Source organism: Fulmarus glacialis, unplaced genomic scaffold, assembly GCF_000690835.1.
Source record: "Fulmarus glacialis isolate BGI_N327 unplaced genomic scaffold, ASM69083v1 scaffold6193, whole genome shotgun sequence".
Taxonomy (NCBI): Eukaryota; Metazoa; Chordata; class Aves; order Procellariiformes; family Procellariidae; genus Fulmarus; species Fulmarus glacialis.
The window spans coordinates 37005-50789 of NW_009200923.1; the positions used below are offsets into that span (position 1 = coordinate 37005).

At 38.3% G+C, this 13785-nt stretch overlaps 1 protein-coding gene across 1 annotated transcript in view; it reads right to left on the reverse strand.

The window, feature by feature from the left end:
- BMP2K (BMP2 inducible kinase) overlaps nucleotides 1-12772 on the reverse strand; it is a 36892-nt gene extending 24120 nt beyond the window's left edge. The window contains exons 1-9 of the mRNA XM_009573752.1: nucleotides 12716-12772; nucleotides 10694-10799; nucleotides 8992-9134; nucleotides 8571-8692; nucleotides 7466-7547; nucleotides 6675-6807; nucleotides 4102-4205; nucleotides 1905-1984; nucleotides 84-244 (exon numbers count right to left, since the gene is read on the reverse strand). Of these exons, the coding sequence (XP_009572047.1) occupies nucleotides 84-244; nucleotides 1905-1984; nucleotides 4102-4205; nucleotides 6675-6807; nucleotides 7466-7547; nucleotides 8571-8692; nucleotides 8992-9134; nucleotides 10694-10799; nucleotides 12716-12772 (988 nt within the window). The remainder of the gene's footprint in view (nucleotides 1-83; nucleotides 245-1904; nucleotides 1985-4101; nucleotides 4206-6674; nucleotides 6808-7465; nucleotides 7548-8570; nucleotides 8693-8991; nucleotides 9135-10693; nucleotides 10800-12715) is intronic.
- Between the last annotated feature and the right edge of the window lie 1013 nt (nucleotides 12773-13785).

Genomic DNA, 13785 nt, shown 5'->3' on the forward strand with positions numbered 1-13785 from the left:
ATCGCTACCAGAGCAAGAAGGAAAAGAAATACAAAATTCATTCTTCATTTATTTTGGCCCATCCTTAGAGTTTGTTAAGTTACCTTTTTGCCCACGATTACCTAATTCACCAGGAACTTGTACTTTGACTGGAGTTGCTGAGCTCTGGATCGTCAGCACACTAGAAGTGGCAGTGCTTGAATTGGCCTTTGGTCTCTGTCGCGGTGCAATTGAGGTTTCTGTTGGTCCAACAGTATCTGTTATTCTGAAAAGGCAAGTTTTCCATAGAAGAGACTTGATAAAAAAAGACTGTCTCTTGTTCAAATTAGACACAATATATCTCTTAATACCTCAATTATGTCTTAACCATGTGCTGCTCTACTTCTGAATTGGATTTTAGTACCTTAAAATTCGCTTCCTAAAATTCCACTCACCACCCACTGCAGCCATAGGATATGTGACTGCTGCAGAACACCATTAAGAAAGAGCAATACAACAGCCTTATTCCCAAGGAGACCATGGCACTAGATGAAATTTCTCTGTATAAGCTTTCCTCAGTTCACAGTTGTGAGTGAAACTCACGTGCAGCGCTTGAGTCAGCAACCCTATGGCTAGAGATAATATTACCGTTCATACATACAGGAAATAAGATTAAAAAAAAGATCTTATCTGTTAGGTCAACTCATTTCTATTTTTCATACAGATTTAGCCTCCAGCGGTTACAACACCCATAAACCATGCAAAATGTTTGGATCTTCCGTCAAGTACTTCACAGCTGCGTAATAGTCCGCCAGGGTAATGAAGATGTTCAAACCAAAATACTTTTGAGCTTCAATCCCACTATCACGTTCTAGTATACGCATTTCTTTACAACTGTCCAACTGCTCAAAAACACTAACTCGCCATCTGAGCTCCAGTACTTAAGACCTCATATTAGTTCCTACCATATTTTATCAATTCACCATCTCCCTTAACGTGTGTAACTTAGGGCCATCAGGAAAACATTCTTTAGGAAGAACTACCAATCTTCCTACTATTGTCTAGCAGATTTAGTTGGCGTTTAAAACATTATTCCACAGGTACTCTACGCCTGCCCTCCGCTACACGCAACCAACTGACAGCAGAGCCAGCAAAACCAACCACATCCAGACCATGACATTACCTTAAAATGGCACAGACACATCCACATCGCTCAAACACAGCTTAGATGAGCCCATTCATTTGCTTCTCATTCACAATAGGGTAATGAAGTCAGAGTTGAAATAGAGCTTATAATTATAGCTGAATCAGTATAACAGTACCCAAGTCACTCATGGTAGACTCAAAACCCAAACAACTTCCTTTAACAAGCAATAAGAGCGTAAAGGATTCTTCCAGCATTAGCATTGAGCATACACCATGTATCACAGCAGAAGTAAAAAGCATGAATAAGAGTTCCTGAGGTTTTGGTTTTATTAACAAGTACATAAAAAAAGGAGTATTTTGGTATAAAAATGAGAATTTTTCACAGAACAAAATTCACTTACCTTTATCAATCAGATTTGATGGGCACATTTAAATACAACTCCTAAGAACAGTTTACCTGTACCATATTAACCTCACCTGCCACTGAAATCTTTTGTTTCAAAACTCAGTCATCACACTAGGAGAAAATAAAGCAGATAAGAAACAGACTGCTAGCACTTACTTATTCCACCACGAAACAGGCTCTCTGTTTCTCTCCGTGGATTCTCAATGCAATGAAAAAAGCAATGGTGTGGAATCCAAAGAGAGACTTGAAGCTCTTAGAATTGCAGTTTATCTATTCTAATGACCTCTGCTACTAAGAACTTATCATTTATTAGCAAGCATATGAAAACAGGTTTCAGACAAACATGTAGCTTAACGATATCGGCAAAAAAATTTAACTCACATCCGCCGCTCACCTTGCTTTTATTTGGCTTTTTCTAGCAGCTGCCTCACTAGCTGTCATGGGTTCAGGAAGAGTTGAAGGGACAGGAGAATTCTTGGGAAAAATAAATTTGAATAAATTAAAAAAACAAAATCCTGAAAGAAAAAAATCATTACATATTGAAGAGAAACACTTGGATTTAAGTTTTTCATGTTAAAAGGCTTCGTGCAGAAAACACTCACACAGCTGTAGACAAGTGTGTTTTACACAAACTGTATCTCTATGTTCTCTTATCCGTTGCAAAAGTAAAACAAAAACATTGCTGGTCTGACTGTTTTATCAACTACTTAACTTTATTGTTGATAGCTGATAGGCACGTAAATGAAGTAAAATATTTTCTCCGTGTGTTTTCTTGTAACTGCACAGAACAGAACTTATTTTAGCCTCAGGTTTAAAAACTAAAACGAAGCCTAACCTTTGGATGAAACAACATCCAAACAACATCCAGTAGTTTTTTAGCGCACTCAGCTCTCCCACAGCAACACAAATTCCAGAAAACCATGCATCTAAGCTTCTATGGTCCTTTAACTTAACCCCATCTCAATCAAATTCCTGAATGAATTACAGGCCACTTAAACCACATTTAACCAAGGAAAAAGGCAATTCTGGGGAAGGGAGGAGGAAGATTAGCTCTAATTAGGCATGCACCACCTCCTTACGTAAAGAACGCAAATCTAAACCTGGTCACAAATAGTAGAGACAGCGTTAATTATCAAATACTGCTTCTGAAGACCATCAGTACCGCAATTAGCCAAGAGTCTAGGAAAGAGACAGACAGGCATACTTCTGACTTTCCCTTGAAAAAATAAGCTGCTGTCAAAGACACTATACTGCACTCAGCCAGCCTCTCTTCTAACCTATAACGGTCATTCTCATATTCTCACGAAACTTCGAGGGGGAGGGCCAGGGGTGTCCACAAGCACATTTTTGTGCTGCTTCTCTTTTAAGGCAGCCGTGGGTGCTAGAGGGACAAGCACCACCAGAGGAAATCAACAGCAACAGAAACCAGTCCATAGGCTGCTGCTCTTTCTCCTGTTTTAACATTCCAGTGGAAGAAACACACACACACCAAACAGCTTCACTTTGTAAGAATACTCCGGGCACTTTTACTTTTCCATGTCTGTCACAAGGCAAAGGGCCAAGTACGCAGGCAATTCCTATCTGCAGGGGAAAAATAAAAAAATCCAAGGAACAGAACATCTCAAGTCACCTGAGCGAGGTGATACTACTCCTCCAATGAATAACACAGTAAATTATCCAATTATCTTATGTCAAGATATGCTCATATCTCAGGATAAAGTATTCAAGGGAAAGTATAGTTATTGCACCTCCTAACCACACGCTGTAGCAGCATAATGGAAAACCATTCAAATCACTTAAAATTTAGCCTTCGCTGACAAACAGTAAATACTTCCGAGGTTTTATAATTTTTTTTTTTAAGTTTCTGAAAAGCCACACTCATATTTACCGAGCACCTTCTTCTACAAGGATCAATGATAAAGGAATTCAAAGGGATCTCAGTAAGCTCACTCATCTGCCTCTGAAGGCAGAGTTTACGGTAATTAACATTTGTTTCAAAATGAATTTTGAGACGGATTTTTCCTGATGCCGACCTCGAGAATCACTTTATAATACTAAACATTATTGATGTGCCCTCAAATTCCATTGCGCAGTGATTAGATCTGTGAATGAGATGATTTTTGCGAGAAAGTTCAGACTTTCAAACACAGTTCAAACTCACATGGAAAGTAAGGGTAGGAATGCAGGCTAACCAAGGCACTATTCTGTTTGCCTTCTAGTTCACTGGAGTCCTTCGCGACATACAGTTACAACATTAAAACTTCTACTGTCAACAAGTTTAAGTTCTGGAGTGTATTTCATATTAATTGTATTAGACACAAGACATGAGTAATGGTTAAAGCCACAAGTCAGGTATTGGTGCAGTATAAACATAATTCATGAAGCTATGCCCTCAAAATTAAAAAATATTTTGTTTACAGAGCTAATATTGCATGTACGCAATAGCAACTTGAAGTGTACTCTACTTGATGTTTTAAATTTAGGAACAAGGTTTATCAAGAAATTGAAATCATCTTTCTCAGCTTGTTTGATAGACACTTCTCAATGCTACCGACAAAATACATTAAAAACACAGAAAAAAGACTACTTACATTAATATTAGACACTGGACAATCCTTTTTGGCAAGTTTAAAGGCAAAGAAAGATACTTGAAAGATATCAGGTCTCTGTTCTTGATCAGGTTCGAGCATATATCCTGCAAAAATTGATAAGACCAAGTTATCACTGTTGGATATCCAAAAGCCTGTTGAGCGAGCGTGCGACGAGCAAGAAGAAATTGGGCAGCTCTGCCAAATAAGCTTATGCCAGAAAGAGTAATTTTTATTGTTATGTTGTTTTTCTTGAGTTTTTTTAAAAATACTTTTTGTCAAGTCAAATAATTTCTAGGGTCAAAAATAAGTGGAGAAGATGTATGCTGTTTGATATTTTGACACTCGGTTGTGGAAAGGGTAGCTAAACTGAATTAATAACTTCACAGAGATATAACATAAAACCAACTCGTAGTACTAAAATTTTCTGGGGTTAATACAAAATTCAATGTAGCTAACAGAAGATTCACATATATATTAACTGCATCAGGCTAAGGTTCTGCATCATCTTTTGTCTTGCATGTTTAGTTGGCTATGCACACTTTTTATATATTAAAAAAATATAGTTCCATGGATAAAAGGACTTTTCCTGACAAGACACTGTATTTCTGATGTGCCTCTCAAACATCAGCTTCCCAAATTAGAAGGTTTGGTATTTTTCAAGCAAATAAAAGTTACTTTATATTGTTTAGAATATGATACAGAGTACATAATCAGAAAATCCTGCCTATATGACCGAAGAACCTAAAAAAACAGTGAAAGATATTTTCTAAACGAGTTAAGCCTCTAAAAATATGTTCAGCTACAAAGAAAATAAACAACCTAAGAAAATTTAATTTTCAGTTTTGATGAGAAAGTTGACCTACACTTCCATAACTGTTCAGTAGTACAGCCATTAAACAATACTTTGTAAAAAATCTTGAAGTAATTTTTTTCTTAAATTAATCTAATTTTAGACAGATCTTACAATTTTACTCAAAGCCATTATTTCATGGCCAGTATAGTTCACAGCAAGTTTTATTTTTAATAGGTTTTACAAAATAAAACAGATTTAAACTAACAGTGACAGCACCATTAAATGGAAACAGAACACTTATCATGAAGCGACTCCTGCCACTTGATTCCAAAATTTTAGATTTATGAGATTGAGAATGTTCAGCTTGTCATGTCCCCCTCTGCTTTGTAAAAGAGCTGACAGGAAGCCGCAAGTCCCTGAAATACCTTTTATTACCAACTGCAGCTCTTTTTGGCTTCCATTCCAAATGGAAAGAAGGGAAGTTTACAATATGAGATTCTTCCCCACCCACATATATTCCATGCCAGTAATGCTCATCTTGGCATAGCAGTTCATCGAATCTTAATAAATCAGCATTCATACTTTTAAGGAGACAGGATTAAAATCTGTACTCTTCTAAAAGTAGCACTGAGACACAGAGAAAAGTATTTTATCACTTGAAAATTAATCTCATTTTGGCAGTAATTAAGTATTACCAGAAGGTGAACACTTACCGTGGCAACTGCTATTTCTCAATTATGAATGTGTGCTCAAAAAAGTGGTTTGGATGTGGTATTTCCTATTATACAGAAGCATAAACTACGTGGTCAACACATTCATAAGTTAGAAAAAAATGGTAAGAGCTCCTATTCAAACTTTCTGAATTTTTCATATTCTGTCAGTCACACTCTTCCAAGTTAACCTGCTCAAAGTTGAACACAAAGACAACTGAAAATACTCATTATTACTATAAGTATTAGATCCTGCATCTCTGTACTTGGATAATAGACTAATCGCTAGCCTCAGAGCTTGTTGTTGTCTGATGTTTCCTTTATACTCTTTGTGCTTTCAAAATTTTGCCAGAGTTCACGTCCGACACTGCGGGTGGCACAAACTTGATCAGATTTTTGTTTTGTTACAAACCACGAAACTACTATAAAATTCCCCCCAGTGCAATTCACCTCAGTACATTCACGTTTCTAAACTGAACTTGCACTTCAAACTCATCTAAGCACAACTGTACAACTAGGACAGAGAACACTATTAGCCGTCTGACATTCCATAGAAATCACACGCTTCAGAGCAAAAAGCAACTATGAATAAATTAAGAGCTACTGTTTTCATTCCCCTCATCCCTTTGTGGTTTATGGCCACCTAAAGCGGGGGGGGGGGGTCATCCATGCCTCCCAAAGAAACGAAAAGAAGCCCAGAATACAGTAGCTGATTTTAACATGTCAGCTGGTCAGGAGAAAGACTTGTTTGTACTTCATTCACCTGGCTCGCTTTTGGAGCCATTTCAAAGAAGGTCCCTCTAGGTTTCTGAAATTCCTCTTTAGGCCGGCACCTCAGTCCTGTACCCTGCGGCACAGTCCTCAGTTGAGCAAAGGGATAAGGAAGCTTCCTTTAAGAGCAACTGCAGGAGTTGCAAGACAGATGGTAGCCAGGAGCAACTGCCACCGTTCACTCAAAAACCCAGCCAGTCTGCACCACCCATCCAAGTCACTCGCCTACATTAGCGGGATGTTCTGTGTTTTATTTGATTTACGAGGCCAAAGAATGGCCGTGCTGCCCAGATACTTACTTATCAAACAGTGTATACTATGAGAGTATCGGGAATTGTCCGGAATGGTAAAGCTTCCATCGCAAATAGCAACTTGACTTTCGCCAAAGGGAAGCGAAAAGAAACAAAGTTTATACAGCAAGCAGCCAAGTGCCTGTAAAAAACAAATACAGGCATTGTAAAGGGATGAGAGTAAGCCTTTTATACAATAAGCAGCACCAACAAATAACAAATTGCATCCTAGCTACAGCTGATGATTACACTGTTATGTAGAAGCTGCATTATGGAACACTCTGTTGATGTGACAAGCCGATATATAAAGCAGCTCTAAAAAGGCTTTTTTTCCCACTGACTGCTGTGTTAGACAGCAAACTACCAAAATTAGAGCATTCCCCAAGCGCTGCATTCACACCGCCGTATCACCCAGAGATACCACTAGCGCTTCTGCTGAATTTAGTCTTTATTTACTTCATTGCACGTAACCTAATAAAAACACCTTTCCTTATCACGCTGCCAACATCTTTTCACAAGAATTTACTGGTGACTGCCAAGCAGCAGCCTGAGCTGACAAAAAGGAAACAAGTTCTAAATCATGTCCCCCTTAACTCAAAATGATCATCACACATGGCATTCATTTTGTTTACAGAAGACATAACTACGAAAGATACCCCTACTATATTCTGCATTGTATAGCTGCATGATATATTTCACTTTCAAAGAATTAGTTTTTCAGTTAGTCAATGCTACTTTTAATTTCCCCCTCCCACCTCTTAATTAGTGCCATATTTCACAGTACCCGATTTTTTGCTTACCCAGATATCTGCCTTGGTAGTAATTGGTTTTCCTGCATAAAGATTGATCATTTCGGGAGCTCTGTACGATAGTGTTGTATACCTAGCAGTATATAATTCAAAGAGGACATAGATGAAAAGCGTGCCTCAGAACTGTAAGCTTTTTTTCTTGCATGTGCCATGCCCACACCGTTCACGCCCAAGTTTCAGATACGCGCCTAGAATCGTCTTACACAATGCAAGTCATGTATTGCGTTTGCAGCATCACAGAGAATATCTGGAGTAGCAAAATTATTATACACAAAAAAAAATATTAAGGCAGCCAAAATTTGCTTTTCACGTTATTTCCCGAGCAAATGCACTTTTTCAAGGGTCACTCTGCTTAAATACTGCAATACGCAGTCATTTGTAAAATGTGATGTAAGAGTCCTACAGGAGCATTCCCTATCACATATTGAAACATACGGAACACAGACTTCAAAAACTAACATCTCAAAAGAATTACTTAAGTGGTAGTCCAAGTATTTTTCAGAGCTGGGAAAAAACAACCTGTATTACTCTTTAACTTAAAAAGAAGTAGCCTGTATTTATTCCTCTGCAGCAGTTAGCCTGAAGGGGCAAAACCAAACTAATACATGTTTTCAAGAGTGCGCCTGTAATAAAAGTTAAAGTATTTTTCTAATCAGTCTTAAGAGGATGAACACGGACCTTACTCTACAAACCGGACTGTATGTAAATCCATTCCAATGCTTATGTACATCAGTTCTTTTTCTCTCATACCATTAGCTGTATTAAAATAGCACAAATTTAAAATATCAAACTCCTAAAATGGCCAGTAGCCAGACATACATCTTCGAAAAATTAAATTTCAAAACAGCATGCTTTTTTCCCCAACAGTTTTATTCTTAAGAGTCTCAGTTTTGCAAAAACAATCTGCAACTAAATGGAAGAAACCTACGTTATCAAATAGTTCCACTGTTTTACTGTATTTATGTCAACATTATTTCAAATGCAACCATTAAGTTCAATTTATATTAATAAGATAGGTGCACACTGCACAATAATACATGGAGCTTACTAGCAGCACAATTATTGCTTATGATAGGCCACTTAAAAGTGAACTTACTTTTTAATTTCTTCTTCAACCACATTAACACCATCTTTTTGAGGATTAAGATATTTGTTAGTGGCACTGCCAAAATCACAGAGAACATAGTTCCCGCTATCGTTTAACAGTATGTTCTCCACCTTGAAAGGAAATCAACACACAGAAACACTGGATGAAAATAATTGCATTAATTTCCAAGTTAACTGTTACTACGTGTTCTCACACACAAACAGGAAAGTTTTCAGAAAAATCAATCGATAGACTACACATTAGCAACAAGTGATGTTTTATGGTTCAGTCTCTCTGTTTACAGCTCCACCAACAGCAAGTGCTTCCCTAACTAGAAGTTAGTCTTAGTGAAATACCTCTTATATTCCTCAATACTTTTTAAGTAGATCATTGATTTTAACCTAGATGTTCCTTTTTATTTATTTCATACCTTTAGATCCCGGTGAACTATAGGCGTTTTGCACTGATGCAACCGGGCAACAGCTTCACAGGTATCACAAAATATTCTCATTACTTCTGACTCAGTAAAGCCTGTCTGCAGACGCTGATTCATCTGATTCACAACTTGCCCAGCTAAAGAAACAACAAGGGGTTTTTTGGCTTTTTTAGTAATTACTATCACATACAGAAGTAAAGACTTACTCATATGCAAAAAGTCCACATGTAAGAAGAAAGAAAGATTTCCACAGTCACTGTATTTACGTAAAACAAACCTGGTTTTCCAAATGCACGCTCTTGCATCGCCCTAGACAGAAAAATTACTGTCTCAAGTGAAAAAAAAAGTCCCTATGACTGAAACCCGTTTGGGACGAATTGTCACCGATTTCAATTTAATTCATATTCTAGACACCCTCTCTCTTTGTCTTTCTGGGAGACAAACTTGAAAAAAAAAAAAAAGAGACAGAAGAAAAAAAAAAGAGCCCTGAATCCACCCTTCGAGAAAGACCTCACTTAACCTCTTCATAGGTTTCTTTCCAAGATCGTGAACCATTATTTCCTTAATTCTTGAAGTAAATTTACCAGATAATACTAGGCTCACTTAACACTAACAGATGAAGCAAGACTCACTATCTGCAGGGCCTTGGTGAGTGTTCTGCGGAAACAGATGCTTTGAAAAAGAAAAACCTAACTCTCCCAATAGGGAGTCAGAAGTGAGCTCCCTCAAGGGTACAGAAATTCACCCATAAAAGCAGGGTAGAGGGCCAAAAATGCGGCCATTAATTTTCACATTATCTCCTTATTCCCTTCCCCAAAACGTACATCAAGACTGTCTTTGGCTCCTTATGGTACAGATTGCACAAGCTGTAACGTTTGCTGCTTCTACTGCAAACAAAACCAATGTAAAACTCAACTGAAATTATTCTTTGAGCATTACGGACAATGGGGTGGCTTTTCTTTCTAGTCTAGAAATATTTACTTTGTTCTTGTAGCACTTTTTCTAGTATCATCACCTACTTGGGTTAACCACCACCTTGTATTATGAGGTCAGTGCCTCGTCACTCTAGATAAACTTCACAAGCTAAACTCAATGGCAAGCTTATTCCAAGGCATATGTGAGCTGCGGAAAAAAAAAATCATGTCGAAACTACCTGTTTTAACATATTGTTTGAAGCAAAGTTATATTATAAAGCGGGATCACAGGACTTTTTTTTTTTTTTGGCCAGCATTATTAACAGTAACTCTGCTATGCTCACTTATAACAAGTCACCTGTCAGGTAAGAGCAAAGGATCTTAAACGTTGTTATCTAAACCAAAAATAGCAGCGGGAGAACAGCAGTGAAAAGCTTGCCAATCTTTCCCATCGAATTATGTTCTAGCTAAATGTGGATGAGCACAAACAGCAGAACTGAACTATCTCACTTCATACTTATACAAATAATTTCCCTGTTTCTAATCATACTTAATTACAAAGCCGTGTGAAACTGACTTTTACATTTTCTCAGTGTTCAAAAGCTCAGTGCCTCAACAGCAACAATGCAAACAGAAAAGCAAAAAGAAATAATTGGATTCCAACTGTGAGATATATATGTTAACCTTTTATATTAAGGGAACAATTCCAAGTAAAAATCCCAGGTGGTCAATTCAAACATTTTCCCTGCATTTACTCTGAAAACTTAAGAGTTGTCTCTTACCTCGACAGTACTCCATAAGAATGAGTACCTCCCAAACGTTATCACTTATAGAGTTAACAGCGCAATCCAAATAGCTCACAACGTTCTTGTGCCCAGATAACTCTTTCTGAAAAGGAAAACGCACATTACACTTCAGCAGAGAAAAATTTGAACAAATAAAGATGGTACAAGTTTTCAGAAAACGATTTATGATTTCAAGTTTAGTTACCCCTGTCCCACATCCACTACTCTTGTTAAAGTACGACAAACACTGAACATAAGCTCATCGCTGCCAGCAATGTCAGAGCGACCGCTACATATCAAACACAATGCAATTACTACTCAGAGAAGAACATTTACATGCTACTTGTTGGACAGTGCAAACATATCCTAACTGTTGCATTCTAAAACAATGTTGTGAAGTACTAACGGTTAAAGCCTTTATATGTACAGAAATATGGAATAATCAAGGTACTCGTGCCCCTTGTCAGCTGTGCTGGTTTTAGCTGGGGTAGAAATAATTTCTACTTCATAGTAGCTAGTATGGGGCTGTGTTTTGGATTTGTGCTTGGAACAGTGTTGATTACAAAGGGATGTTTTCGTTACTGCTGAGCAGTGCTTACACAGAGTCAAGGCCCTTTCTGCTCCTCACCCAACCCCACCAGCGAGCAGGCTGGGGGGGCACAAGAAGTTGGGAGGGGACACAACCGGGACAGCAGACCCCAACTGACCAAAGGGATATTCCGCACCATATGACGTCATGCTCAGCACATAAAGCTGGGGGAAGAAGGAGGAAGGGGGGGACGCTGGGAGTGATGGCGTTTGTCTTCCCAAGTCACCATTATGCATGATGGAGCCCTGCTTTCCCGGAGATGGCTGAACACCGGCCTGCCGATACGAAGGAGTGAACGGATTCCTTCTTTTGCTTTGCTTGCGTGCGCAGCTTTCACTTTGCCTATTAAACTGTCTTTATCTCAACCCACGAGTTTTCTCACTTTTACTCTTCCAATTCTCTGCCCCATCCCACCGGAGGATTGAGCAAGCGGCTGTGTGCGGCTTGGTTGCTGGCTGGGGTTAAACCACGACATAAGCTAAATTGAAAAACAGCCTCTCACAGTTACTAAAAAAGGTAGCTGGAAATAAGCCATAACTGTTGTGGTCTGAACTATTAGAAAGTTTTACAAAGTTATTACACAAAAACAACTACAGGTGACCCCAAGGAAAAAAGCGCAACTTTTAAGAGCCATTTTACATGCGGAATTAAGCAATTTCACATCTGACTAAACAAGTAGTGTTATATGTACTACAGAGTTGCTGCCTATAAGGTAACTTAAGGTTAACATAAAAGTACCTCTCATATCAGATAATTAAATAGGTGCTTCTATGATTATAACACGTGTAAGCTAGAAGTGTATGCAGATGGAGATAAATAGCGTTCATAGTATCTGCTGGAAGGCAGTACAACAGATTTTCTCTTGCCTAGTCCGCAACTGATTTTTCTTCTTAAATTTCTTTTTTTACCTATCAAGTTGTCATAAACTCAAGTGTGCCTGACTAAACCTTACAGTTTTTCGTTATTTGCTAGTCATCTGCTGAAAAACAATAGAAACCCTGACGACGTAGGGGAGCTCAGTTACACTCCTATCAGTTACCTCAACATTGGACTGCAACTTCAAGAACGTGCTTATGCGTACTCTAGATGACAATAGTTGGGGAAGCCACTAGCAGCATCATTCAGCTAACAGAGCGGTGGCACACAGAGACCTTAGGAATTTAAGTTACCACTGCAAAACTGCAAGAAATGACTTTCGATTGGAAACCAGACATACTGACCAAATTAACTGTGATATCAAATACCTTTTTTACCATTGCTTTACAAGTTAATCACGCACCAACCCTAAACTCAGTATTACTTTCTGAAACTAACAGTGCAAAATCAGGACCGCAAAGTCAAAAGAAAACGTGGTCTAGACGTGATTGACATTTGGCATACCTACATTACAAATTAATACATTCTCCAGTTACAAATAATGGGCTTCTTACCATAATTGTAATTTCTCTCTTGCATATGTTGAGATCCGGCACATTATTAACATACATCCGTTTCAGTGCACAACGTATCCCACCGTGGGTACGTACCAGAAATACAGTTGAGAAGCCACCTGAAAAAAACAATTACAAGCAATTGAAGCTAGTCGAGTTTTTGTTATTCCTCTAGCCAACATCACTACACGCTAAGAAATGAATGAGAAAGTCTATGTCAGTCACTGAGTGAGGAGTAACGAATACTTAAAAAGCTATAAAGATCTGCTACCTCAATCCATTTCACACAGGTGAAGTATTCTCGACCAAAACATAAGGATCTGTCTATTTTGTTACAACGTTAAACAAATATTTGAAGAGCATTTTCACATTCAAAGGAATTCATAAAGCCTAGTGCAAACTCTATGTATTCAGGTATCAACCCTCAAGTACTTTCAGAGTCATCCAGAAATGATGAACAAAGGGAAGGTATCCTCCAGATCTTCACCATTTCTAAATCCCCCAATACTTGATAAAGATTGATATTAATTCCCTAAGCCTATATTATAAAACATAAAAATTAAAATACTAAGCAAAGAGAAAGTCTTGAGAGATACTGAAGAAGTCATGCAACCTTTCAGCATAGCCTCAGGACAGGTAGAACGTCCCTGCAATCACAGACGGTGCGAGCAATCAACTCTTAAATAGCATTTTTATTTAAACCCGTACTAAATGCACAGTTAAGAATCAAACATTTTCCCACAACCAGTCCCATCAGGAGCATTCTTAGTCCAACGGCGGCATGAACTGCGAGCCACATACTTGAGCCCACCTCCCAGCTTCTCAGTATGAGGTTTTTCTTTTTCTCTTCACTGGTATAGAAGAATCATGCAGACAGGAATTATACACAGAAAGTACGTCCAAACACCCAGGCAAACCAAAGGGTGTTTTATCTGTCTTCTGTTAGTCTTAACTACTGCTCAAGGCCTCAAACAAATTACATTAGCATCACCTCAAGGTTCACACGCACAGCTTTCCCACAGTTTTAGGAAATCTGCCTCATAGAAGAGCTCATGTCAATCCATGCTTTC